General features: G+C 39.3%; 1 protein-coding gene and 1 pseudogene across 1 annotated transcript in view; both read right to left on the bottom strand.

Annotated features, from left to right (window-relative positions):
• The window catches only part of Lekr1 (leucine, glutamate and lysine rich 1), a 319,603-nt gene that overhangs the window by 29,988 nt on the left and 262,786 nt on the right, over positions 1–26,829 (bottom strand). Inside the window, exons 9-10 of the mRNA XM_004652098.2 lie at positions 7,224–7,388; positions 257–550 (exon numbers count right to left, since the gene is read on the bottom strand). Coding sequence (XP_004652155.1) covers positions 257–550; positions 7,224–7,388 — 459 coding nt within the window. The remainder of the gene's footprint in view (positions 1–256; positions 551–7,223; positions 7,389–26,829) is intronic.
• LOC123453504 lies at positions 4,980–5,121 on the bottom strand (annotated as a pseudogene).

Genomic DNA, 26,829 nt, shown 5'->3' with positions numbered 1-26,829 from the left:
AGAGGTTTAAAATAGCCATTTGTAGCACAGAACTGGGCAGCCAGGGGATTAGGGAGTATGCAGTTAAATGTCTTCATCTGACACCAAAGGTTGCCATGTGCAAAGAGGGTAAGTCATAGCCAGTTAGGAACAGAGCCAGGTAACTCAGCTCCCTGACTCACAGCACAGACTCGTCTATGACACCAAGTTACCTTTCATGCTTATTTACATTCTTTTTTAATGAACATTTTTCACTAAGAGCTAATCTGCATCCTACCTCTTCCTGGGACTGGTTGAGTTGCTGTAGCAGTTGGGTTTGTGTCAGCATTACACTTTCCAGTTCATCTGACTTCTGTTTCATTTCCTTCCTCCAGTCTTCACAACTATTGCTGTCCATTTCCTTCTTCAAGCGAGATTCAGATTCTGCAACCAAAGTTTTAAGGTTCTCAATTTCTTTTTTCTTTGACTCACACTCTTCAGCATATTGCTTACGGGAGTTACAAAGTTTTTCTTCAAGAGTGCTCACTTCCAGCTTCAGGTCTCTTGTAGCACCTGCAATTAAGTCAGATATCTGCAAGAAAAACCTCACATTAGTTTGTCAGCAACCATTTCTAGTGACCACAGAGCTCAAATTGTGTTTTAGAAGTTTCTTCTAATAAATCAGTGTGCTTTTATAACAAGACAAAAACAAATCTTATGACACATGTAAGCCTTCGAGATTTTTTTAAGTTAACCAGTCTTTTTATTTTTCTACCTAAAATGGCCTCATATTAATTGGACACCCTTAGAAATATTTAAATCTTTGTGCCTATATTGAGCTTCCAAGAATAGCTCAAGTCTCCATAAGTGGATAGGGGTGGGCTTAGCTGGACCCAACTTGGTTGTCTTTGGGATCTCAAAATACCTTATGTTTGAAGACATAAGCAAAGGACTACCATTTTATTCTGCTCATATCACACCATAATTTTTCCTTTGATATTTTCTTTGTTTCTTATGTATAGTGACTAGAGGTATTCTAGGCGCTAACATTATCATGTATAGGAGCGTTTCCCCCATAGAACTTTTTATGCTGATAGAACTATGCTGTGTTATCCAATGTTATAGTAAAGTGCTGGCAAATGGTGTTTTCAATTAATTAGTTAACTTATTTATGTGTGGACAGGGCATGTGGGAAGAGACCAGGGGATAGTGCTTCATCTTCTTGGAGACAAGGTATCTTTGCCACTGCAAATTAACTGCTAGACTACAAACAGACATGAAATGAGTAGGTCCACCAGCTTTAGATTTCTCTTATTGTTGTACACATGTTAGGATCACAAATGTATGTGCCACTTTGCATCCTGGGGCCAGGTTTTACAAGCAAACACACCTTTAGCCAGTGAAACATCTTCCCAGCTTGTAATTGTTTTAAAAGTTGTGTTTCTCAAACTAAAGTCAAATTTGGGCTAGGGAGATGACTCATCAGTTATAGGCACTTAGGCACTTGCTTACAAAGTTTGACATCTTGATTTCATTCCCCAGAACGGAGAATTTTCTCTCTCTCTTTTTCTTTTTACTAAGGAGAAAGTTGTATGGATACATCATATGTTAGGACCATCATTTCCATCCTACCTGCCCCTATTCCGATGAGGTACCTCCTCAGTGGGATTGGCCAGCAGGAAGAATTTGAAGTTTGTGGCCAGCTAATGTTTGGTTGCAGTCTGTCAGTTTGCAATGGCAAGAGACCTTGTCTCAAAGAAGGTATAGCACAAATACCTTGAAGTTGTCCTCTGACCTCCATAAAACTGCCATGGAACACATGTCTATAACACACACACACACACATTTAAAATTTATTTTAAATAGTAATCCGGACCCAAACGGCAATGGTACCATAAAATTCTACTTCCTAAAAGACAGACCAAATGACTGAACCTTCACTAGTCCCTTACAGGAAACACCTGAACCACAAGACACTGGAGAGGGTAGGATCAAGACTGACCTAAATCTCCTACATCTTCCTTCCCTCCCTCTCCCCCTCTCCCCTCTATCTCTCTCCTCTCTAACTCTTGTATATTAGTTATCTTTTTCCTCAATTTCTTAGTGGACACTGACCTGTAACCCCCACTTCCAGCTTGGGCCTACAATCCACAATGAGCTTTTGATCAGAGAAACCTACAAGGTTTCCCAAAACAATGACAGACTTCTGTCAGAGTAATTGATGACCCACCAAAGGCCAGTGGTAAGACCCTATTGCTGAAGACTCCATACGTAGCTGACACGTAAAATGGAATGACATGGCTGGAAGCCAGGAGAGAGTCAGTCCCCAGACAGTCAGCGTGTCTAGTGCCAGAAGGCGCTACATAGGCGACTGGGGGAAGTGACCAAGATCTGTCCAAGCAACACATTGTTTAACCTAAGTAGCAACAATTAACCGGATGTGATACCCACACAAGTGCAATAGTGGTACACAGCCATGGTGAGGAATCAATTGCTCTTGATTTGGCTAACTGATCCACTCAGTGGTACTAGACCCTTAGCTGGAGCTGGGAAACAAGTCAGAACCATACCCAAACACAAGCCCACTCTACAATATCAAGCTACCATCAATCACGGGGTATAAGAGGGCCTACACCTATCAAACTGTCTATCAAAAAAGTAAGTGTTATCTCAATTTTCTGGGTGCTAACTTACTCTCCGTTGGAGAATCTGCTTCTCTTTTCCAGATAGATGCAGATCCTAAGAAGAGAGCTGCCCCAACATACCTCAGAAGGGGCCCAACTGAAACTAAGGACAACTGGCGAAATAAGCAAGGGTGATGTTTTCCTGTGAACTGGATACCAGCACAAAGGGGAAGGAGATCAATGCAGAGAAAAATCAACTCCTACCAAATCAGAGAGCCAGAGCCTCAGAGGCCCCCAACACCTCAGCACTGAAGCAGACCAAAAATGAACCCAACATGGCTCAGGGAAATCTTGCGGAAGAGGGGGCGGAAAGAATGTCAGAGTTACATGTTGGGTCATGATTTTCAGAGACATTTATCATACTAATAACTGGGGGCTAACTCCACAATGCACGACCCATTTTCAATAATAAGGAGGGTCTAATGGGAGGGGGTAGATCACAGATGAGCCTAAATAATGGTACCAAACTGCCTGTATTTACTGAAAAGAAAACTAATAAATTAAATTAAAAAAAATAAAAAAAAATTAAAAAAAAACTCAGTACAGATATAATATGAAATTACATGTTTGTGAATAATTAGAAAAATATTAAAGTAATGTGATATCAAAAAAAAATAAAAATAAAATAAAATTTATTTTAAAAGCCAAATTTGTACTTAATTTCAATGTCATGAATTTTCTTGCCACTGGTCAGTGACTTGGAAAGAGGCACATAGTGGGCTCTTGAAAGCCAGTAATGTTATAGAACATTTTAAACAGAGCTCATGTTACTAAAAAACTAAATACTACATTTTAATTAATTTAATTTAAATATAAATAGGCACATGTGGCTAGTATAATGTTTCAGCACAGTTTCAGGGAATATCAGGTCAGCTGATGGGCCGGCGCGGGGGAGGCGGCGGCGCGAACATGGCGGCGGAGATCCACTCCAGGCCGCAGAGCAGCCGCCCGGTGCTGCTGAGCAAGATCGAGGGCCACCAGGACGCCGTCAGGAGCGCGCTGCTGATCCCCAAGGAGGACGGCGTGATCACCGCCAGCGAGGACAGAACCATCCGAGTATGGCTGAAAAGAGACAGCGGCCAGTACTGGCCCAGCATTTACCATACAATGGCCTCTCCTTGCTCTGCTATGGCCTACCATCACGACAGCCGGCGGAATATCAGAACACTGTGAAAACAGGCTGCTTCTTAAGGTTATACTTCTAGAGAGATAAATGACAAAATGAGAGAATAACTTACTTAGAGAAGCATTTTTCTTTTGAAGCATAAAACCCTTAGAAGGAAAATACTTCTTAAAAATCATAGTTTATTGTCTATAATTATGGACATTGTTAATAATATTTTTTTAAAAAGTCAAGTATGCAATTCTATCACTTTAGAACCAGGAGAATCATGGTGGATTTGAGGCCAGCTTGGGCTACATAATGAGTTTCAGGTCAGTTTAGACTGCAGTGTGAGAAACTGTCTTTAAAAATATTAACAACAACAACAAAAAACAAACAAAAAAATACCCAAGAACAAAACAGAGCAGAGAGCCAGAGAGATTGCTTTGTGGTTAAGGCACTTGCCTATGAAGCCTAAGGTTTGATTCGCCAGAACCCACGTAAGCCAGATGCATATGCATCTGGAGTTCATTTGCAGTGGCTAGAGGCCCTGGCACACCTATTTCTCCCCCTGTCCCCATTGATAAATAAATAAATGGAAAAAATGTAAAAACAACAACAGAAAAATAAGAAAATGAAAAATTACTTCTGATGGTACATATTCTTGTTAGTTATATTATAAATATCATCATAAATAAGAATACAAAAGAAAGTAGACTACAAATGGTCTGGGAAAGATGCATAAAAAAAGTTCCAAGGATGTTGTGAACTATTGCTTGAAAAGAGTTATGTATCTTCAATTTGTTTCAAATGTTATATTTACATAAGGAACAACTTTTGGGGGAAAGCTATTCATCACAATTAGTCATTTTATAAATTAAAATTATATTATTTTCAACAAATTCAGAAGGGAAAAGAGTCACAGTTGGGTCTGAATAGTGGTTTCCACCATGCAGAGCAGAGCAGAGCTAACAATAAAATGGAGGAAATTATCCTCAGGATAGGAACATCCCACAGCCACAAATATGTTTTTATTTTTACAAAGGGAGTCAACATTTTAAAATAACATGTACTTACAATATTTAAACTTATAATTTCTCTTAAGAAACAATATCATCTTGACTGTACTCCCCACCCATGGGATCTTGAGCCATCCAGGTCTGCAAATGTAGTCACAAAGGGAGAAGAGAAAGGAAAGGAGCCACTTGGTGGAACCCTTGGTGCTGGGACCCGGTAATAAGAAGCCTAGAACAGACCAGATCCTGGGGTAAGCCAGGATACCAAAACATGCTCCACAGTCTCAAGAGGACTTCACTTATATTAAACTGATAAGAACAGATACTACACTTGATCTTAGCCAAAAGGCTGAGAAGTGATAGGACTTCACTTATAAAAGCACAAATGCAAAGATTAAATTATCAAGATTATCCAAGAAATCCCCTGATGCCTCCCAAATAATACAGGCTATTGCCAAGGCTCTTGGTTGCCCACCAGAACTAGACAGTAAGACCCTATTGCTGAAGATACCACATGCTTTGGCTGCAGGATACTAAGAAATCATGATGGAGCTGAGCTGGGAACTTCCTTCTTGTTGACTAGCTGTCAGGATGCTGGAAAGAGCTATTCAGTCTACTGGGGGAGAAAAGTCATCATCAGTTTTAACCAGCAGTAGATCCTGCAAACTACATAGTGGCCAACCAGGCAAAAGTCCAAAAGAGAGAATTCTTGCCTGGTACTGACAACATAATAAAAAACCTATGGCTGTGGAAGTAATAAGCCCTAGAGAGGAAGCTACCACTGTTGCTTGGCTAAATGAGTACATTATGTCCACTAAATTGTCCTCTAAATATTTATGTTTATGCCCATACATTAATGCTACTCTCACTTTTAGTTAGAGAAGCTTCTCTCTTCAGATGGCAGTGACTACTGGGAGGGAGTCAAAACTCATCAAAGTGCTGAGAAGTGACAGTTGAGTGTTCATCACTAAGTGAGCCATTTCTATCATATCTGCCAAGGTTTCAGGGCCATTGTGGAAGAGATGGAAGAAAGAATGTATGAGCTAAAGGCAGGGAAGGAGTGCTTTGGAACACTGTCTTCTAGATACAAAGCAGGATTGTACATGTGACTTCACAGTGGGTAACACCATTGACCTAAGACCTGCATAGTATGAGGGCAAAAAAAAAAAAAAAAAAAAGACATCAAAATGGAAAAAGGGACTAATTAGAAAGAATAAGGGGGTTCAGTGAAGAAGGGATCAGGAGGGAAGGAGGGACAAGAGAGAGTGTGATAGGGGATTCTGATCAGGGTACATGTGTGTATGTATGTATGTAGGTTGTTAATTAAAAAGTTTAAGTATTTTCAAGACTTTCAAGTCAGCAGCATCTATAGAGCCTTGAATCTAAAGCATGAGACTGTTGTGCACGTAGGCCCTGTGCTACTGCATCTGCATATTCTCATGCTGCTCCTCCTGCTTGTTCACAGCCAACTACAGGAATGCCTGTACTATATCTCTTTTACCAGACATGGAGGCTGTTAGGTTGATTCATTGCTTAATTAATATGGGCTTTTCATGAGTTTATGCAAATATGATGTTCCCCACTGAGTTTTGATTAATACACACACTCATTCATTCACTCATACATTCCTCCCCTCACTTCCTCCCTATACTTAAGACATACAAAGATGGGAAAAACTTTCTGGGCATGGTGGTACAAGACTGTAATCCTAGCGCTAGGGAGACTGAGGAAAGGGAGGAGGATGTGAGTTCGAGGGCAGCCAGGGCTACCTAGCAAGATTTTGTCTCAAAAATAAAAATAAACAATAACAAAAGTCCCAAGGAGACTTTAACAACATCTTAAATTATATTTAACACACATAAAGAAACCAGGGGGTGTGATTATATTTTTATGCTTCTCTTTATTGAAATATTTTTCTTTCATTCAAAAAACCTTTAGAATAAAATGATATGCTCCGCAGGGCATGGTGGCTCACGCCTTGAATCCCAGCACTCAGGAGGCAGAGGTAGGAGGATTGGTGTGAGTTCAAGGCCACCCTGAGATGACAGAGTACATTGCAGGTCAGCCTGGACTAGTGTGAGACCCTACTTTGAAAAGAAAAAAAAAAAAAGAAAAAAAAGCTCCAATCAGAAAAACTGTAACTGTATAAAATGCCTCATTATGTTATGATTTTGTATGTTTGAGTTATAACCTAAGCTCTGCTAATTATTAGTCATTCAGTCTATGCTGTTTTAAAGGTAACTTTATTTTGTTAGGAAAAAAATGCATGCATAGGTGAGTTATACACTTTCATAATTTATCTCCGGTGTTGTGAAGAACAGGCCACTTGACCTGTGTGGCTAAAACCAAGGCATAGTGACTATGAACAAACTACTCTGTTGATAACACACTGTTCTTCAGAGGAAGTGCTAGCACTGTTAGTTTCACACACATTAAACAGTGATGTACATCATAATTACAGACCTTCCTTTGTAGTTCTTCTTGTTCTTTCTTATACTTTTGGATTATTTCCTGGTGTTTTTCTTTCTCAATATCTAGTTCCAATTTTGCTTCTTCCTTAAAGAGAAGAGCTTGCTCTTGGAACTCAATTAAATGTCGGGCTCTTTCCTTGCTGAGCTCAGCTTCAATCTAGAACAAAGCATTCAACACATGCAAAATCATTGTACCTTAAAATAAGTACATTGAACTTATATTCAGACTCTAAGTACAAAGTATTCAAACAATGAGTGTTTAATTACTTTAAATTTTCTATTATAAAAAAAATTCTTAGGGCTGGAGAGATGGCTTAGTGGTTAAGGCACATACCTATGAAGCCTAAGGACCCCGATTTGATTCTCCAGGTCCCACGTAAGCACATGGTAGCACATGCATCTGGAGTTCCTTTTCAGTGGCTGGAGGCCCTGATATGCACATTCACTCACTCTCTCTCTCTCTCTCTCTCTAATAAATAAATAAATGAAAATAAAATTTAAAAAATTCTTAGATGTAAGGCTAGCAAAGTGTACCTTGGGCCAAATATACCAAAATCTAAAATCTGAAAACTTCCAAAAGTTAGAACTATACAATGACAGTGTTTAGAGGACTAAAAGCTAAGTAATTTATATGGACATGACTAAAATCTACTCACTCATACTACTGTAAGGGTCTGAGAATTGTTGAAGAAAGACCCTGGACTCAAATAGTATGTAAAAACAAAAAGTGTTTATTCTGCAGAATCAGTCACCTTATAGGGGTCAACCATTCATACAAAATGGTGACCCTGAGAGGAGCACACAGGCCCCTTTTAAGCACAGCTAGGGGAATTTTAGGAGGGTTAGGTCATCTTCTAATGTGATTGACTAAGCAAGCAGCGGTTACATTTGTACACCTTTGGTTGGCTGTGGCCCAGACTTTACCATCCTTGGGCATGTTTAGACATGTTCTAGAGACTTTGCAGGATGACTCAGGCCCCTGGACAGCTATCTTCCCCAGCCATATGTCAGGGTTGGTGTTGATTAACAGCCCTTGTATATAGGTTTTTCCCAAAAGTCTTGCCTGCCTCTCCAGGAAACTGAAACTTAAGCCTAGCTATATACTGGAGCAAATTTGATCCTCTTGTTCCCCCCTTGAGATTGGTTCCATCTCAAATCCTTGAGAGGGGTCTAGGGGTTGATATTGGGACTTTACTACCATAAGCTGAATGGTAGATACACATTTTTGACAAACCTTATGAAAGTGTTAAGGATTTAGGGCCCACAGATGAGGGTGAGTAGCAACAGCATCAGGGACCCTGACACTGCTGAAAGGAGGGTAAGGAGCCAAGGGGACCAAGTTCCAACAGGGGCTGAGTGGCACATGGAATTAACAATTATTCCTGTAGCTGTGTTAGTAACCACCCATGTGAGGTTATACTCTCATGAGGGTTAGGTCGAGTAAGGGCCAAACCCATAGCAGAGATAAAGACCAGGATTTATAAAGTCTTAGCTTTAGTGGGTCCAGCCAGTGGGACTAAATCTTCCATCCTTCTGGAGTCGAGTCATCAGGAGGTCTCCCATCGGTATTGCAACTGTTGGGTGGTCTTTCATCCTGCAGGTTTGATGTGGGAGTGATGTATCCAAGTTCTGACTCCATCAACCTTCACGGCTGTGGGCATGGTCAAGATTACCACGTGAGGGCCTTTCCAGCATGGCTTGAGAGTCTTGTGATTGTGTCTCTTAATCCAAACCTCATCACCTGGTTCAAAGCAATGGGGGTTAGGAGGGAGAGCTGACTCATAGATTTGGTGTATACCTGGCCAAATCTGTTTTTGGATCTTATGGAGAGCCTGTAGGAATTCCAAGAATATCTGATGATTAAATTCTGCAAGGATTCCAGGTTGAAGGTTAGGCAGAAGGGCAGGGACCCTCTGATATAGTATCTCAAAGGGAGTTAGGCCTAGGGTGTACGGGGGTGTTTCTAGCCTTATACAGAGCATAAGAAAGGAGGGCTACCCAGTCACTACCAGTTTCTTAATTTAGTTAAGGTCTCCTTTAAGGTACAATTCATTCTCTTTATCTTGCCAGAACTCTGGGTATGGTAGGCACAATGAAGTTTTTAACCTGTCCCCACAATCTTAAGTGACTGTTTTACCTGAGATATGAAAGCAGATCCATTATCAAATCCCAACAATGAAAGCAGTCCATACCTGGGGATAATTTTTTTTAGTATCTTCTTAGCCACTATGGTGGCGGTCTCTTTCTTGGTGGGGAATACCTCCTGAACCGCCAGCCTGAAAAGGTGTGTACAAGAACTAATTACAAACCCAGTTTGACTTCAGTGTAATCTATTTCCCAGTTTGTTCCTGGTCTCTGTCCATATAGCTGGTTTCTCAGGGCCTTTTGTCGTACAGTCAAGGGATTTACTGCCTTACAGGTAGAGCAGTGGGAAATGATCTCATTCACTAAGGACCCTAGGTGAAAAATTTTGTAGTTAGCATTTCTCGGCAGCTCCTTAAGTTTCCCAAGTCCCAGATGGATATTTTGATGAATCTGAATCTGATGAATGAGCTGTTCAGCAAATTCTGAAGGGAGAGTTATTCGGCCCTCAGCTGTATGGAGCCATCCTTTTTTTCAAAAGAGTTCCTGGTATTTGGTTAGGCCCTTCTTGTCTTTCAAGGTATAATGGGGGGGGGGAGGGTCAGAGGGAGCCCTGGTGGAACCATAGCCACCAAGGCCATGGCTGTGGAGTCTAGTGTATAGTCTCTTTTGTGGCCTTAATGACCAATCTGTTTCCTTTTGTTCTTTTATCTTCCCCCTTTTGATGGCCGGGCAAGGACGATGGCTATCTTGAGGGGCAGCCATATCGCCTCTAATAGGGTTAGGATCTCATCTTTATTTTTGATGGTTTTTCCTTCCGCCATGAGTAGCCTCCTTTTCTTATAAATGAGTCCATGGACATGAGCCATATAAAAGGCATATCGGCTGTCCATGATGATGTTTGCAATTTTGTCTTTGGCCATTTTAAGGGCCTGAGTCAGGGCAATTAGTTTGGCCCTCTGGGCCAAAGTTCCAGGTAGTAGGACAGAGGCCCACACTACAGAGTCAAGTTACTACCACAGCAGCCCCATACTTAACTCTGTTGTGCATATAGCATATTCTGTGAAGTAATCCACCTCTGCATTCAGCCAGGGGATGTCTGTCAGGTCCAGCCTTATGTTTTGGACTTGGTTCAACACTTTTGAGCAGTCGTGTGTAATGTCCTGGTCTGTGCCTGGCAGTAAAGTGGCCAGATTGAGGGCTGAGGTAGGGTGGTGTCAGATGCAAGTTGAGTTCAGAAGCAGAGTGGTAATGCACCAATGGGTTATTAGAGATCCATGGATCTGGATATTCTTGAGAATCCCTTTGATTGCATGTAGGGTAATTATGATCAATTTTTGTCCCATAGTAATTTTATCTGTGTTCTTAACCAGCAAATGGTGGCTGCCATGATGTGCAGGCAGGCTAGCCATCCTTGTGCTACTGGGTCCAGCTTTTTGGATAGATAGGCTACTGGTCTTTTCCAAGGGCCTAGACTTTGAGTCAGCACCCTCTTAGCTATGTCTTTGTTTTCATCCACATACAGGTGGAAAGGCTTGTAGATATCTGGTAGGGCCAGTGCTGGGGCCTTAAGGTGTACGTCCTTGAGCTGGTGGAAAGCTCTGTCCATCTCTGGAGTCCAGTCCAAGGCTTTATTCTGCCCCCTTGTGGCCTCATAGAGAGGTTTAGCAATTTCTGCAAATCCTGGCACCCAGTCTATAGAAGCCCACCAAGCCCAAGAACTCACGAAATTGTTGTAGAGTTTTGGGAGTGGGGACGATGAGGATCGTCTCTTTCTGGGCCTGAGGAAGCAGGTGTTGCCCCCCCCCCAACACACGAGATGGCTGGAGGGAAGCACCTTCCCACATTGAAAGTCAGCCATTCATTCCTGCAAAAGATGGTTAGTTTTCTGGCCACACTGTTAAACCCAGATTGTCCACCAGACATCGGAAATCCTTTAAGTGTGACTGGACTAGGTCCAGTGGGGTGGAAGTCGCCCCTTGTCCCATGGTGTCTTACAAAAAAGAATAAAAGGACGAAAAACACACAAGCATCCAGACACAGAAAGAAACCTCCCGGGTAGTGAAAAAGAAACTAAAATGATGCTGACTGCGGCCTATCTTGTAATGAAGCTCTGCCAGATGGGCGTAACCCATCAGTACGTATCAAAACCAGCATCAGACTGGAGCTTCCTGGCTCCAATGGATGGGATTCTGGAGCATCCTCAGAACCCCCTGGCCTGGAGGTAATAATTGGCACATCCACCTGACCTTCATGGGCTTCCAGATTGTGTCCAGACACCAGATCTACCAGAAAAACAGGGAACAGAGCAGAACAAAGACACACAGCACAGAGGGGCACCCTAACTCACTGATTGGCGGAGAACCAATTGCTCCCCTAGAAACACTCTGCTATCAAGCCTGGGGGTCCCTAATGATCCCAGGATGAGCTCCTAAATGTAATGATCTGAGAATCACTGAAGAAAAACCTTGGACTCAAATAGTATGTAAAAACAAAGAGCATTTATTCTGCAGAATCAGCCAGCATGTGGGGGTCAACCATTCATATAAAATGATGACCTCAAAAGGAGCATACAGGCCCCTTTTAAGCACAACTCGGGCAATTTTAGGAGGGTTAGGTCATCTTCTAATGTGATTGACTAAGCAAGCAGCAGTTACATTTGTACACCTTTGGTTGGCTATGGCCCAAATTTTACCATCCTTGGGCATGTTTAGACATGTTTTAGAGACCTTGAAGGATGACTCAGGCCCCTGGGTGGCTGTCTTCCCAGCCACATGTCAGGTTTGGTGTTGATTAATAGCCCTTTGTTTGTGGGTTTGTCCCAGAAGTATTGCCTGCCTCTCTGGGAAATTGAAACTTAGGCCTAGCTATAAACTGGAGCAAATTTGATCCTCTCAACTGCTACCTCAATCCTTGGGAACACCTTTCCTCCTTATTTGAGGCTTTTAGAATAAGTAAAAGTGTTGAATTTCCAAATGACCCTTTCTGGTTAGTTTTTGACCCACAGACTATTATTTTAATGTGATTTAGATAGAAGGATGGACAACAGGAAAATAGATAATGACAACTCTTATCCATATTTTGACTCAGATGGATTGACAGTGCTGGAACAGGAGAAGAAATCTCCTGGTTCAATCTCTCACTATTCTGCAAATTGTGGAAAGAATAAACAGGAACTTTAGTTCAAGATGGGGTTGAGTTTACATCCTGGCTCTAAATGCTGGCTCTACCACTTGCTAGCTGAAAGATCTTGAGTTTGTGATCATAAGCTTTATTGGTAGGGTCATAAGTAGTTCCTTTGAGGTCAGTATGAGAATTGGATGAGGCAAAGTATCTGTGTGAAGTTCTAGCATGGTAAGAATTCAATAACCAGTAAAGATTACTACCACCCTACGGAATCCACACTGAGCCATGTAAGCCTCACACCTCCAGTCATTCCTTCCCCAGCAGGAGTTTCCATTTTAGACAACACTAAGCATTAGGCATTTTTTCCTGTAGTTGAGCCAACATCTTCCTCCATGTGTTTTTTAATCACTGGCTTTGGCTCTGCTACTAGAGCAAGAGAGAGCAAACATGGGAGGCTGGAGTCATTCATACTACAGAGTTCCTCTGCTGAAATCAGAGATGAGCTCACAGTAACAACTCAGCTCAGCTTAGCTCAGCATCCCTCTGCCTTGCTAAGACTATAGATACTAATGGGGTATGGTAACTGCCAGGTTAATTGAGGAAAAACTGTTAAACCTTCCTGACTCTGTGATTCTGGCCATTAAGCTAAGGAAAGAGGTCACCCTGAATTTCTCCAGGGAACACTGAAACAAAGACACCAGGACACAAAATATTTGATAAGAATGTTTATAGGAAGCTCTTTAAATTAAACAAAATGAGCTGGAAGAGTAGCCTGTGGGTCAGTTGGGTTTACTGCACTGGGTAGTATTTGCCCAAAGGCAAAATGGAGACAACCCAAGGAGCTATTATGGTTCTCAAAATAAATTTCTGGACTGTTTAGGTTAAAAGTTACTAGCCATATTTAAAAACCCATTTTTGGGAGAGAGAGAGAGTGGGAGAGACAGAGAGAGAGAATAAGAGTGTGAGTATGGTCATACCAGGTTTTCCTGTAGCTGCAAAAGAAACTCCCCAGACCATGCACCACTTTGATCTTTACATGGGCACTGGGGAATTGAACTCAGGCCAACAAACTTTGCTAGCAAGCACCTTTAACTGCTGAGCAATCTCTCCAGGCCCTGGCTATCTTCCCCCCCCCCCACCCAGGTAGGGTTTCACTCTAGCTCAGGCTGACCTGGAATTCACTATGTAGTCTCTCAGGGTGGCCTTGAACCTCAAACTCAGCCATCCTCCTACCTCTGCCTCCTGAGTGCTGGGATTAAAGATGTGCGCCACCACGTCCAGATCCTGACCATCTTTTAAGAACATTGCAGAATTGTTACAGGGAGCTGCTCAGGAAAGGTCTAGATGCTCTTGTGAATATTGGGAATTTATGTTACATATGACAGTATTCTTTACAAAATATAGACTCTGGTGTATGTGTTGGGGGAGGGGTGGTGAATAGCAAATGTGGAGGTGAGAGGGTTTCAGTCCTTCCTTTTCAACTTGTTCGAGGTGGGGGGGGGGTCTCTTTTTTTTTTTTCACCACTGGGAAAGAAAGCCAGACTTGCTGGCCTTGAGCTTGGGGTTTCTCCTGACTACACCCCACCTTGCTGTTGGTACAGTGGCATTACAGATGCATGTGCCACTTGCGTTGGGTTTGATGTGGGTACTGTGGTTTTGAACTCTGATGATCAACCTTGTACAGCAAGTGTATTAGCCACTGAGTCATTTCCTCAGCCCCAAATATATTCTTTCATTCATTCTTAGTGATTTCTTAATGAATTAATTAAACAAAATCAAAATTCCAAACATTACCTTTTTTTGCTGGCTACTACTACCAGCACATATGACACTTTTGTGTCAATTGACAAAATACCTCTTTCCTTTGTCAGTAACAGTCTTGTGCCAGGTGTAGAACTTGGTGTACAGAGCACAGGCTGGATTGTAGCCTATTCTAACCCCTTGCCAAAGCTCAGAAAAACCTTTTCTCGAGGAGTACTTTACTTTTGTTTACATAAAGAGGTTGCTTGGTAATTTGTAGAGTTCTTGATGTAGATGGAACAAAGGAAGCAAGAAAGGAAGGAGAAAGAAAAGGCTAACCTGTCTTTCAGTGCTGATCCTTTGTTCTCTTCCAGCTAGGAAGCAAGAAGGTCTACTTGCCATTAAAGTATTATAAGGCAAGGGAGAGGAAACCAGAAAGGACTAATGGGGAATGGAAAAGGAAGAGCACTATAGGTTGAAGGGAAAAGACTGATGGACTATTTTGCTAGTTTGGTTTTTGATTTGCATGAGCTCAGAAATACAAAGTGATTAGTTTCAGAGACTACAAAAACTTTAGAAAAGCTGAAACAGGATGCAAGAGCTACCTAAATGTGCTGACACCATAACACAGAACAGGACCAAGTCCTCCTGTTGTGATTAATGTATATGGATTTGACAGTGATTTGACTAATCATATTATACTACATTGAAAACATGAATTCATGCCAAGTTGTATGGTTATTGTTTATACAATCTGTCAAAGTATCTTAGATGTCAAAGCATGCTTTTGCAAAATAAATTATTTTAGTGGTTGTGTACATGTAGAGAAAAAAAATATTTTATAAAATAACTAATAGAAATGTTAGCAACTATGGGTTGAAAACTGATTTCTAAAAACAGCATAAATAATATACAAGCTCAATGATTACACAAAGTTGAATCTGAATACAAATTTCAGCTTCTATTTTTATTTATTTATCTTAATCTTTATGTGTAGATATATACAGGTGTGTGCATGCCACAGCCCACAAGTGGAGGTCAGAGGACAACTTTTAGGTTTCTTTCTTGCTTTCTGCCCCCTTTGAGGCAGGGTTTCTTGTTCATTACTGCAAGTGCCAGGCTAGTTGGCCCAAAAGCATCCAATGGATTCTCCTGGCTCTGTCTCCTATCTTGCCAAGGGCAAGCAGAGAAGCTACTGGGTCCAGTTTTTACATGGGTTATAGAAACCTGAACTCAAGTCCTCACACTTGTATAGAACAAGCGTTTTTACCACTGAAACATCTCCTCAGCCCAACTTTCATTTTTTATTTATTTAGATCCACCTCTACGTTTAACCTGAATTTCCTTGGTAAAGAATCCTGATTATTCCACAGCACCCTGAGAATTTCTCCTTTTTTTTAAAAAAAAAATTTTTTTTGTTTGTTTTTATTTATTTATTTGAGAGAGACAGGCAGAGAGAGAGAGAGAGACAGAGAGAGAGAGAATGGGCATGCCAGGGCCTCCAGCCACTGCAAATGAACTCCAGACGCGTGCGCCCCCTTGTGCATCTGGCTAACGTGGGACCTGGGGAACCGAGCCTCGAACCGGGGTCCTTAGGCTTCACAGGCAAGCGCTTAACCGCTAAGCCATCTCTCCAGCCCAATTTCTCCTTTTTAATTCCTTTTGTATTTGTTATTTAAATCCATTATTAGTATTTTAGAAAATTTGTACCCAATATTGATGTACTAAGTACTGTCCTTCCATGAATTATTTTCCAGGTGAAATCTTTGTAGTTGATTTTAATATTTTATTTATTTAAGAGAGAGAGAAAGAAAGAGAAAGAGAGAGAGACAGAGAGGGAGAAAGGCAGATAGAAAGAGAGAGAATGGGCACAACAGGACCTCCAGCTACTGAAAATGAACTGCAGATGCATGTGCCACCTTGTGCATTTGGCTTATGTGGGTACTGGGGAATTGAACCTGGGTCATTATACTTCGGAAACATGAGCCTTAGCCACTAAGCCATCTCTCCAGCCCCGTGGTTGATTTTGTTTGTAATCAATCACCATGTTTTAAACATAATCACTTATTACTCAATAAGACTTTTAAAACCAGTGGGAATTTCAGATGCAAAGCAGAAATCAGAGCAATTAAATTTTTTTTTTTTTTTTTAGAGAAAGAGAGAGAATTGGCACACTAGGGCCTCAGCTACTGCAATTGAATGCCAGATGCTTGTGCCACCTAGTGGGCATGTGAAACCTTGTGCGAACCTCACCTTTGTGTGTCTGGCTTACATGGGATCTGGAGAGTCGAACATGGGTCCTTAGGCTTCACAGGCAAGCACCTTAACCACTAAGCAATCTCCCCAGGCACAAAACAACTTTTTTACATTTGATGCACACATATTATTTTTAAAAAATCTCCTAATATACATTGCTGTATTATTTTTTAAAATGTTAAAAACAAACACTGTTGAAAATTATTATTTCCACTGCTTAAAGTAAGAAATAAGCTCAGAGAAAAGTATAGTATAATACATGTATGAAAATGTAATAGTGAAACCTATTGTTTTGCACACTAATGTAAAAAATAATACAATTAGAAAAGGCTCAGCAAGGCTAAGTACTACCATCCAGATTGGAACTGGTGCACAGTGGAATGGGCAGGCACACTCAGCTGTTCCTAGTGAGTCCACAGCTCAGTAAGCTTAATTTTCCTGTGTAAATTGTCTTCCCACATGTCCACATAGCATAGTGTTAAAGAGCTTGCAATGGGCATTTATTTAGTTTCAAAATATTTGGGAGATTTTCCAAGGTAAGTTTATGTTACTCACATTAATTTCATTGTAGTCAGAGAAAATACTTGACAGGACCCAAATCCTTTAAAGCTAATAACACAAAATGTGGACCATTTGGATAAATGCTTCATATATAATATGAGAAGAATGTGTACTCTGCTGTTAAGTGGAGAAATCTGAAAAGATCAATTGTGTCAAGTTTATTAATAGTATTGTTTGGTTTAGCTCTTAAAAATAAATTAGTACCCGATGTTCTACACTCTAGATACTTTTTAGTTTTGTGGCTAGTTTCTGTCAGCTTACTGGGAGAAGGTAATTAACTTCCAGACTGGGCATGTCTTCTTTCTCCTTATAGTTCTATCAGTGTTTGTTTCATGTATTCATATATGTTGTTAAGTGAATTAATATTTAAGATTATTATGTCCTTTTGATGAAATGATCCATTTACCATTATGAAATGACCTTTAGCCCTAGAAATACTCTAAATATTCTGATTTCTTTGCTCTGAAAGCAACTGTGTCTGATAGTAATAAAGCTGCTCTGGCTTTCTTTTGTGTTCGCATAGCACACCTTTTTAGTCCTTTACTTTTTATCTATTTGTGTCTTTATATTAAGGTGTGCTTCTTTTAGGTCTTGCCTTTTTATTCAGCATGAAATGTCTGTCTGCTTAATGCAGAAATTGAGAGCATAGCAAACTATAGCAAACAGAATGAATTCATCCCTGGCCAGGCACTGGGATGTTACTTATCATTGTTTCTACGCTACAGTGGCAGACTTGAATGGATGTGGCAGAGAATATGTGGCATAAATCTAAAAGTGCATGCCCACTGGTCCTTTACAGAAAACTTTGCTCGTTCCTGATTTAGACCATTTGTATTTAACACACTTATAAAGCACAATCACTTTAACACAACTACTTTGAGATATATTTTCTATTTCACATACCTCATTTTTATTTCTTTTAGATAGCTCTAGTTATATGGCCTTTGGCTTCAGGCTAGAAACTCTCCTGCTCCACCCTTTAAGTGCTGGAATTCCAGGTGGATATCATTATAGTGGCTTTCTCTCTTTTTTTTTTTTCTGTCTCTTTTGAATGATTTAAAAAATTCAATTTCATTTGCTAGCTTATTAGCTATCATCCTTTCTTCTATTTTTCTTTGAGGCAAGCCCAACAATCAAATTCCAGATGCATGCATCCCCTGTGTGCACATATGTGTGACCTTGTATGCTTGCATCACTGTGTACCTGGCTTATGTGGAACCTGGAGAGTCAAACATAAATTGTTAGGCTTTGCAGACAAGTGCCTTAACTGCTAAGCCATCTCTCCAGCTCCCCTTTTTCTATTTTTATGCTTACTTTGTCACTAGGCACATGATAAGGGTCTAAGAATCTCACGATAGTATTTAGATGGCTCTCAACTTAAGTGATATAGCTTAAAACTGTTCAACTTGAAAATGGTGTGAAGGCATTGTGTATTCAGTGGAAACCATACTTCAGATTTTAAATTTTAATTCTTTTCACAGGCTAATGACTTGGAATAGCTATCTTATTTTCCACTTTTAGGACAGTATTCAATAAATTACATGATGCATTCAATATTTTATTATAAGATAGGCTCTGTGTTAGATGATGTTCCCACCTGTTAACTAATGTCTATGATTATGAGCACATTTAAGTTTGACTAGGCCAAGCTATGATGCTCAGTAAGCTAGGCATATTAAATGCACTTATGATTGGTTTATTGACACTTAATTCACTGTAAGTCAAGGAGCAGCTGTACTTCCATGTTTCCTCTCCAAGCTGTGGTACTATTGTTACTTTTACATGTTATAAATCTCACACTAAATTATGTTTGTATAAGTAGAAAATTATATTTTTATGCTCTGTTTATCTTTGACACTTTCATACTTGTATATTTCATACCTGTATATACTCCCATTACACTCTGTCTCCCTCCCATTCTTACTGAACGCCTTCTTCCCAACTAGCACCCATTCTATTTTGATGTTTGATTTTTGGTGTCCTACTTAGTTTAATTAGGATTACTTGCCTGAGCATGGAGGTGAGGCTATTTCTTGGACCATAGGGAACTTAGTAGTATTTTTCCTGGTATACTGACTGGCCCCTGGGTACACATTCATCCTCCTGAGTCAGAGGGTTCAGAGGCCACTGTAGGAACTGGCTTCTTGCCTCTGGGTCTCCAGCTTCCTGGCTACTGGTTACCCAACCCACAATCCCCATGTGCTGCAGAGTACATGCAAGTGGAGTGTGTAGGCCAGAGCTCCAAGTTACCCAGGTACCTTTGATGTACCTGCAATCTCCATAATCTGTTCACCTATGGTTGTAACCCTATTGTACATCAGTACACCAATCTGGTTCATATTTAAAACATAACACTCTCTCAAAATCCTACAAGGACAAAACATTGCTCCCTCCTCAATAGAATAAAGCATCTCCCGAAGATGGGTAGAGCACAATAAATAAAGCTAATGAAAGTCAGAAAACTGAGATATCTCCACCAAAGATACCTAGTCCAACAATGGAAACCTCCAGTTAAATCTTAGAGAAATCAATAGAAATTCAATCCCAAAATGAAAACTCAACAATCAATGAGACCCTGGTCCAAAAAAAAAAAAAAAAAAATGCTGAACTGGAAGCAAACCACCAAAAACACAACAATTATATCAATGAAATTGAACAGAATCATTCCTTAGAATATTCATCTTTTAACAGTAGGCTTAACTTGATAGGAGAAAATGTTAGAACCCTTGAAAGAGATATAAATAAATTGAAGGTAAGTCAACAAATAGAAGATCTCAATAACCAATTGATTAAGCTTAATGAAGATTTGACCAAATGCAAGAATTCAGGAAGCATCAAGAAAATCAGAACTTGAATTGAAATCATACCTCAAAAAAGAGATGGACACAATGCAAAATAACACAATAAAAATTAAAAATTTAAATAGCACTTATAAAAATTTCTCTAGAACCCCTCACTAACAGTTACTCATGTGTAAGACAGAACCTCTGACATGGAAGATGAAACTGAGGAAATTGATCAGGAGGCCAAAAACTACTAAGTTCAAAAAGCAAGTGAACAGAACAAGAGCAAACTGTGAGATACACTAAGATGATCAAAAATCTGGATCATAGTTAGATCAGAAGGAGAGGAAATCCAGGCCAGAGGCATAGAGACCATAGTCAACAAAATTACTGAAGAAACTTTTCCTAGTCTCTCAAAAGAGAGACTTAACCAGATACAAGAAGCACACAGAAACTCTCCAAGACACATCATAGTTAAAACTCTTAACAATGTAAACAAAGAGAGAGTGCCAAAAACAGCAAGAGAGAAACAACTCACTACATACAAAGGCAATTCTATCAGAATTACCTCAAATGTCTCAGTGGAAAGCCTGATAGACAGAAGGGCCTGGAATGGAACACTTCAAAGTCTAAAAAACTATGGCTTCCAACCCAAGCTACTGTACCCAGCAAAAGTATCTCTTATAATAGATGGTGAAAGGAAAACATTCCATGAAAAAAGTCAACTCTATGATTATATGAGCACAAAGCCAAACCTACAGAGAATACTTGAGGGAATACTTCACACAGAACTAACACCCAACTTCAAGAGCCAACAGGAAGAAAATCACAAGAACCAAAAATAGACTAGGCTCAAAAGAAGTACAAAACACAAGGAAATACCAAACCCCATAAAGCACCTCATCATGGCAGGGATTAATTCAAATCTCATAGTAATAACCTTAAATATTAATGGTCTTAACTCATCCATCAAAAGACACAAGTTACCAGGGTAGATAAAAAATAAATGGACCTTTCTATCTGCTGTCTTCAAGAAACCCACCTCACCACTAAAGATAGACACCTCTTCAGGGTGGAAGGATGGAAAATGTTATTCCAAGCAAATGGAAATAAAAAAACAAGTGGGTGTTGCTATATTATATCTGATAAAATAGTCTTCAAACCAAAAGTAATCAGAAAGGACAAAGAAAGCCACTTCTTACTCATCAAGGGAATGATCCAACATGAGAACATCACAGTCATAAATCTATATGTGCTACCACAAGTACACCACAGTTTACAAAACAAAATCTACTTGACAACAAAACAGAAATAAACACCAACACCATCATAGTCAGAGACTTCACAACTCTACTATTATCAATAGATCATCCAAATAGAAAATCAACAGGGAAACAATAGAGCTCAAAACCATAGATCAACTAGATATCTATAGAACTTTCCACCCCAACTCTACAGAATATACATTCTTCTCAGCAGCTTATGGAACCTTCTCCAAGATATACTATGTATTAGGCCATAAAGTGTGCCTCCATAAATTCAAAAAATTGAAATAACTTCCCATTCTCCCTCTCTCTCTCTCTCTCTCTCTCTCTCTCTCTCTCTCTCTCTCTCTCTCTCTCTCTGCCTTTCACTCTGTGTCTGTCACTATCAAATAAATAAATAAATAATGAACAAAAAATAATTTAAAAAATTCAACAACACATCAAAAGTATTATCCACCTTGGCCAAGTAGGCTTCATACCAGGGACTCAGGGATGGTTCAACATATGGACATTCATCAGTATAATACGCCAAATAAATAAACTTAACCATAAGAACCACGTGATCATCTCAGTTGATGCAGAGAAGGCCTTTGACAAAATACACTACTTCTTGGTCAAAATGCTGGAAAAAATAGTCATGGAGTGTTTATATTTCAGTACAATAAAGGCCATATATAAAGCACCCAAAGCCCAAATGACACTTGATGAGGAAAGACTCAAGGAGTTCCCATTGAGATCTGGAATAAGACAGGGTGCCCACTCTCACCTTTGCTCTTCAACATAGTAACAGAAGTACTAGCCCAAACAATAAGACAGAAGAAAGAAATAAAAGGAATTCCAATTGGAAAGGAAGAAGTCAAGTTAGCTCTATTAGCACATGGTTTATACATAAGTGACCCAAAAGTCTTTATCTAAAAGCTTCTAAAGGTGATAAATTCCTTCAGCAATATGGCAGGATACAAAATCAATGCACAAAGCCTTTCTATATGCAGCCTTTCTATATGACAAATATAGAGAGAAAGAAATCAGTGTGGCTGTCCCACTTTCAATAGCAACAACATAAAATTAAATAACTTGGAATAACACTAACCAAGGATGTGGAAGACCTATATAATGAAAACATAAAAACATTCAAGAAAGAAATTGAGGAGGACTTGAGAAGATGGAAAGACCTCCTGGATAGGTAGAATTAATATTGTGAAAATGGCAATTCTACCAAAAGCAACATACAGATTTAAAGCAATATCAATAAAAAAATATCAGCATCATTCTTCACAGAGATATAAAAAATGATAGCAAAATTCATATGAAATGGCAGCAGGCCTTGGATTTCCAAACACATCTTCAGCAAAAAAAAACAAAAACAAAAAAAACCCGTCTTGAGGTATCATCATACCTGATCAAAAGCTATACTACAAAGCCATAGTAATAAAAACAGCATGGAACTGTCATAAAAACAGAAACATTAACCAATGGAACAGAATTGAAGACTCAAACTGTACATCAAGTAACTACAGCTAGTTGATCTTTGACAAATGTGCCAATAATGAAGACTAGAGAAAAGATATCTTCAACAAATGGATGACCATGTGTAGCAAAATGAAACTAGACCCATTCATCCCTCCATACACAAAAATCAAGTCCAAATGGATTAAAGTCATCAATATGAGACCTGAAACTCCTCCTACTGGAAGAACAAATAGGAGCCACTCTCCACTATATAGGACTGGAAAAAGATTTCCTGAATAAAACCCCAGTAGCCCAGGAAATTAATCATTCAACCAATGGAATCTCATGAAGCCAAAAAGCTTTTGTACACACAAACACACCATAAGCAGAGCCAATAGATTACCCACTGAATGGCAGAAAATCTTCACCATCTCTACTACTGTCAGAATCCTCATATCTAGAATCTACAAAGAACACAAAAGTGAAACAATACAAAAAATCAAATAACCCACTGCAAAAGTAAAGCAGAGAAGTGAATAGGGAGTTCTCAGAGGAAGAATTACAAATGGCTTACACACACTTAGAAAATATTCAACATCCCTAACTATTAAGGAAATGCAAATTGAAACAACCATGAGAGTCCACCTTACTCCAGTAAGGATGGTAATCATTTAAAAAAAAAATCTAACAACAACAAATGTTGGCAAGGATGTGGGGAAATAAGAACCCTCATCCACTATTAGTGGGCATGTAAACTTGTACAACCACCATGGAACTCAATTTGGAGATTTTTGAAAAGGATGAACATAGAGCTACCAACAGACCCAGTTATTCCCTTACTGGGCATTTATCCTAAATCCTCTATGCATCAATACAAAGACATCTGCTCAACCATGTTTATAGCTGATATGCAACTTAAGGCCCAGACAATAGGGATGGAAGGGTTTGCAGGGAGGGGAGAGGAAGGGAAGAATACAAACACAAAATCAAATCCAAACTGAGCTTATACCATAGAAACCTTTATCCTTGGAGATATCCTAAAAGATATGACCCTCAAAAGGAGTAAAGGGGGAGCACCTAAAAAGTAGGGCTCTGGTGAGGGTGGGATGAAGCCTAGGTTTAAAAGAAAAAAAAAAAATTTCTCTCTCTGTAACTCCCATTACCAGAGACTGGTTGCTACACATATTAATCAATTGATCAGAGGGACCTATGAGGCCCCCAAATCAAGATAGCTTTCTGTCAAAGCACTCGATTATTTGCCTGAGGCAAAAGCCAAGACCCTATTGCTGAAGACACCATAGGCTGCTGATATAGAGCACAGAGAGACCTAGCTGGAATTTAGAAGAATGCTCATCCCTGGACAGTTTGTTTAGTGCTGGAAATCACTATAAGAGCTACTGGAGGAAAATGGCCAACTATGGTCTCAGCAACCAGAGGTCTAAGCTACTCAGAAGCAAACAGCCTGACACGATGTAAACACCAGTGCAATAGTGGCACATAGCCTTGGTGGGTAAACAATAGTTTTCTAATTGGCTAAGAGATCCACTCATTGTAAAGGAACCCATATCTGGAATTGGGAACCAGATCAGAATCCTATGGAGACAAAGATTATATTCTCCAGTGTCAAGCTCTCACCAGTCTTTGGCTAAAAGAAGGGTTACATACATCAAGTTCTCCCTAAATAATAATGCTTATCCCATTTAAACTGTGCTGACTTCACTCTCTGTTGGAGAATATGTTCTTCTTTTTCAGAAGATAGTGAGTCTAGAGAAGATAAATTTCCCCTCACACTTCAGCCAAGTCACATCTGAAACCACAAAGGAATTCCAGAGATGAGCAAGAGTGCTGCTTCCATGCCGTACCTGATAATCAACAGCACAGTATAAGAGACAGACCTTGAAGATACTCAACACCTACCAAAGCAGAGATCCAGAGGCTCCTAAGGGCTCATTTTGTGGAAGAGGGGATGGAAAGATTGTAAGAGCTACAGGTTGAGACATCATGCCCCAATGCATTCCCTCTTCCCAAAAATAACTGACTACTGCTCCCACAGTGCATAACCCACAACCCCACAGGGAATACCTGCAACCCAACTGAGGAGGGTCCCCATTGGAATAGTGGCAGGGACCAGGGAAAAGAGGGCACCAACACATGATGTATCCATATGAAATATCTCATTAATAACAATAATAAACATTTTAAAAATTGGGAACAATAATGTCATTATAATTAAAGTTACAATTACAAAAAGTATTTTGTGTAAGCCTGATGTAAAAACTCTAATAATAGAGATCATTTTATTGTCTAGAATAATGGTTTATAGCAAAAGTTCCTTGTAGGTTATTCTAGATCTAAAACATTTATATTTTTGTTAATTCAGTTATTAAAATCACATAGAGTACTTAAAAAAATTTTAAGTGTGCCCCCAATGTTTTAGTCACATAGTTATGATGCATAATTTAAAATAGACATTAGATAAATAACTTCATTTGTCAAATTTGCTATTTAGCATGGTATTGTTTGTCACTTCCTTAATAATCTATTACAACACCTTAGGAATTATGAGGTTATTTAGATTTTCCACTTGAAGAAGAATTTGAGGGGCTGGGATATGGCTCTTGTTTGCAAAAGTCTGCTGACCATAGTTTGATTCTCCTTAGCACCCAAGTAAAGCTGTCTGATCACCACATGTATACACAAACACACATGCATAAACACAAGTAAATAAGTACATTTTTTAAAAAGAAAAGAATTTGAAGGGCTGGAGAAATGGCTAAGCGATTAAGGAAAAAAATTTGAGAAAGATTTTTTTTTTTTGCCTCTTTTCAAAATCAGAATTTGTGATTTCTTGAAGTAAACTTTCCTTTTTTGCATTTTCACTATATTGCTGCTAGGAAGTAAGGTTTTGCTTATTTGTTTTCAAAAGTTCTATGCACTACTTAAAATGAGTTATTAGTGCAATTCTAAAATGCTTTTGAGTGTTAAATGTTGATAATATTCTAAGAAAATATTTAGCAGAAATTTGTTGCATCAAAAAGTTTCAGGAAAAAGTTATGTTGACTGGTTATATAAGTAGTTAGTGAGAGATTATTTTAAATTGAAAATTTTAACTGAATCATAACACTGCTATGCATTTGGAAACAATCTGGAGGTTCATCAGGCACAGTAACTTGTTTTTGTATCAAAGCAATATTTAAAATAAACAAAAGTCACAACTAGTAAATACAGTTATTTTAAAAATGTGCCCTTCTTGTTGTATAGCAACTGTTGATCTTATTATGTGCTTTTTACATACCCTAACATAATTAAGCACAGACCCAAATTGCTATATTCTTCTTAAATGTTAAAAGCATTTAAGTTATGAAGCTTATTTTAATATGTGCATTATATGTTTCTACGGGGAACATTTCATTCCTTACATAAAGGCACAGTGACCCAAGAAAGAGATGATAACGTCATGTTAGTGATTCTTCTTTCTTAGGAGAGTACTTTATTCATAGACTTAATAGCTAACACAGTAAAGACATAATTATTATTTCCTGGTTCACCAGTCTGGTCTTGAGTTACTGCTGGTGAAATGATAATATTTGTTTTTAAAAAGTCATGCCTCATCAACAGAATGAAATGCCTATTTATACTATAGAAAATTATACATGGCAAAAGACCCTCATGATATAATTAATAAAGAGATATCATGTACTTGGTAAGCACTGGATAAAATTACATACAACTGGGCTGGAGAGATGTCTCAGTGGTTAAAGTGCTTGCCTGAAAAAACATCCCCCCCCCCCAGTACCCATGTCAAGCCAGATGCACAAAGTAGTGCATTCATCTGGAGTTCATCTGCAGTGGCTGGATGCCCCAGAGCACCCATTCTCATCCTCTCTCTCTCTTCTTTTCTCTTCTCTTCTCTTCTCTTTTCTTCTCTTCTCTGTCTCTCTCCTTGCAAATAATTAAATATAATTATTTTTTAAAAATTACATATGATTACTTTCACCATCAAATTAGCTTGATATCAAATAAGAACATTGACTTTTTTTCTTTGAGGTCAGATCCTAATACTAATTTTATCTTCATCTCTTTGTTGGCATAGGATCAGGGATCTATGAGTAGAGATACTAGAGTGAGTAATGTTATTCTTAAATAACATTTCACTCTTCTCCAGCAAAATGTATCTGAAAACCCTAGTGGGTACAAATGTCTACATGGAGAACTTCTCAAACAAAGGCAGGAGCATTCACCCTATCAGTCTAAGTTTAGGTGTTGGAGAAAAAGACTGTAGAAACTATATCTATGTTAATTCCATCAGAGAAATTTTTGAGTCAAAAGATGGGGG

Source organism: Jaculus jaculus, chromosome 11 (assembly GCF_020740685.1).
Source record: "Jaculus jaculus isolate mJacJac1 chromosome 11, mJacJac1.mat.Y.cur, whole genome shotgun sequence".
Classification (NCBI taxonomy): Eukaryota; Metazoa; Chordata; class Mammalia; order Rodentia; family Dipodidae; genus Jaculus; species Jaculus jaculus.
This window is presented reverse-complemented; position numbering and strand designations above follow the sequence as displayed.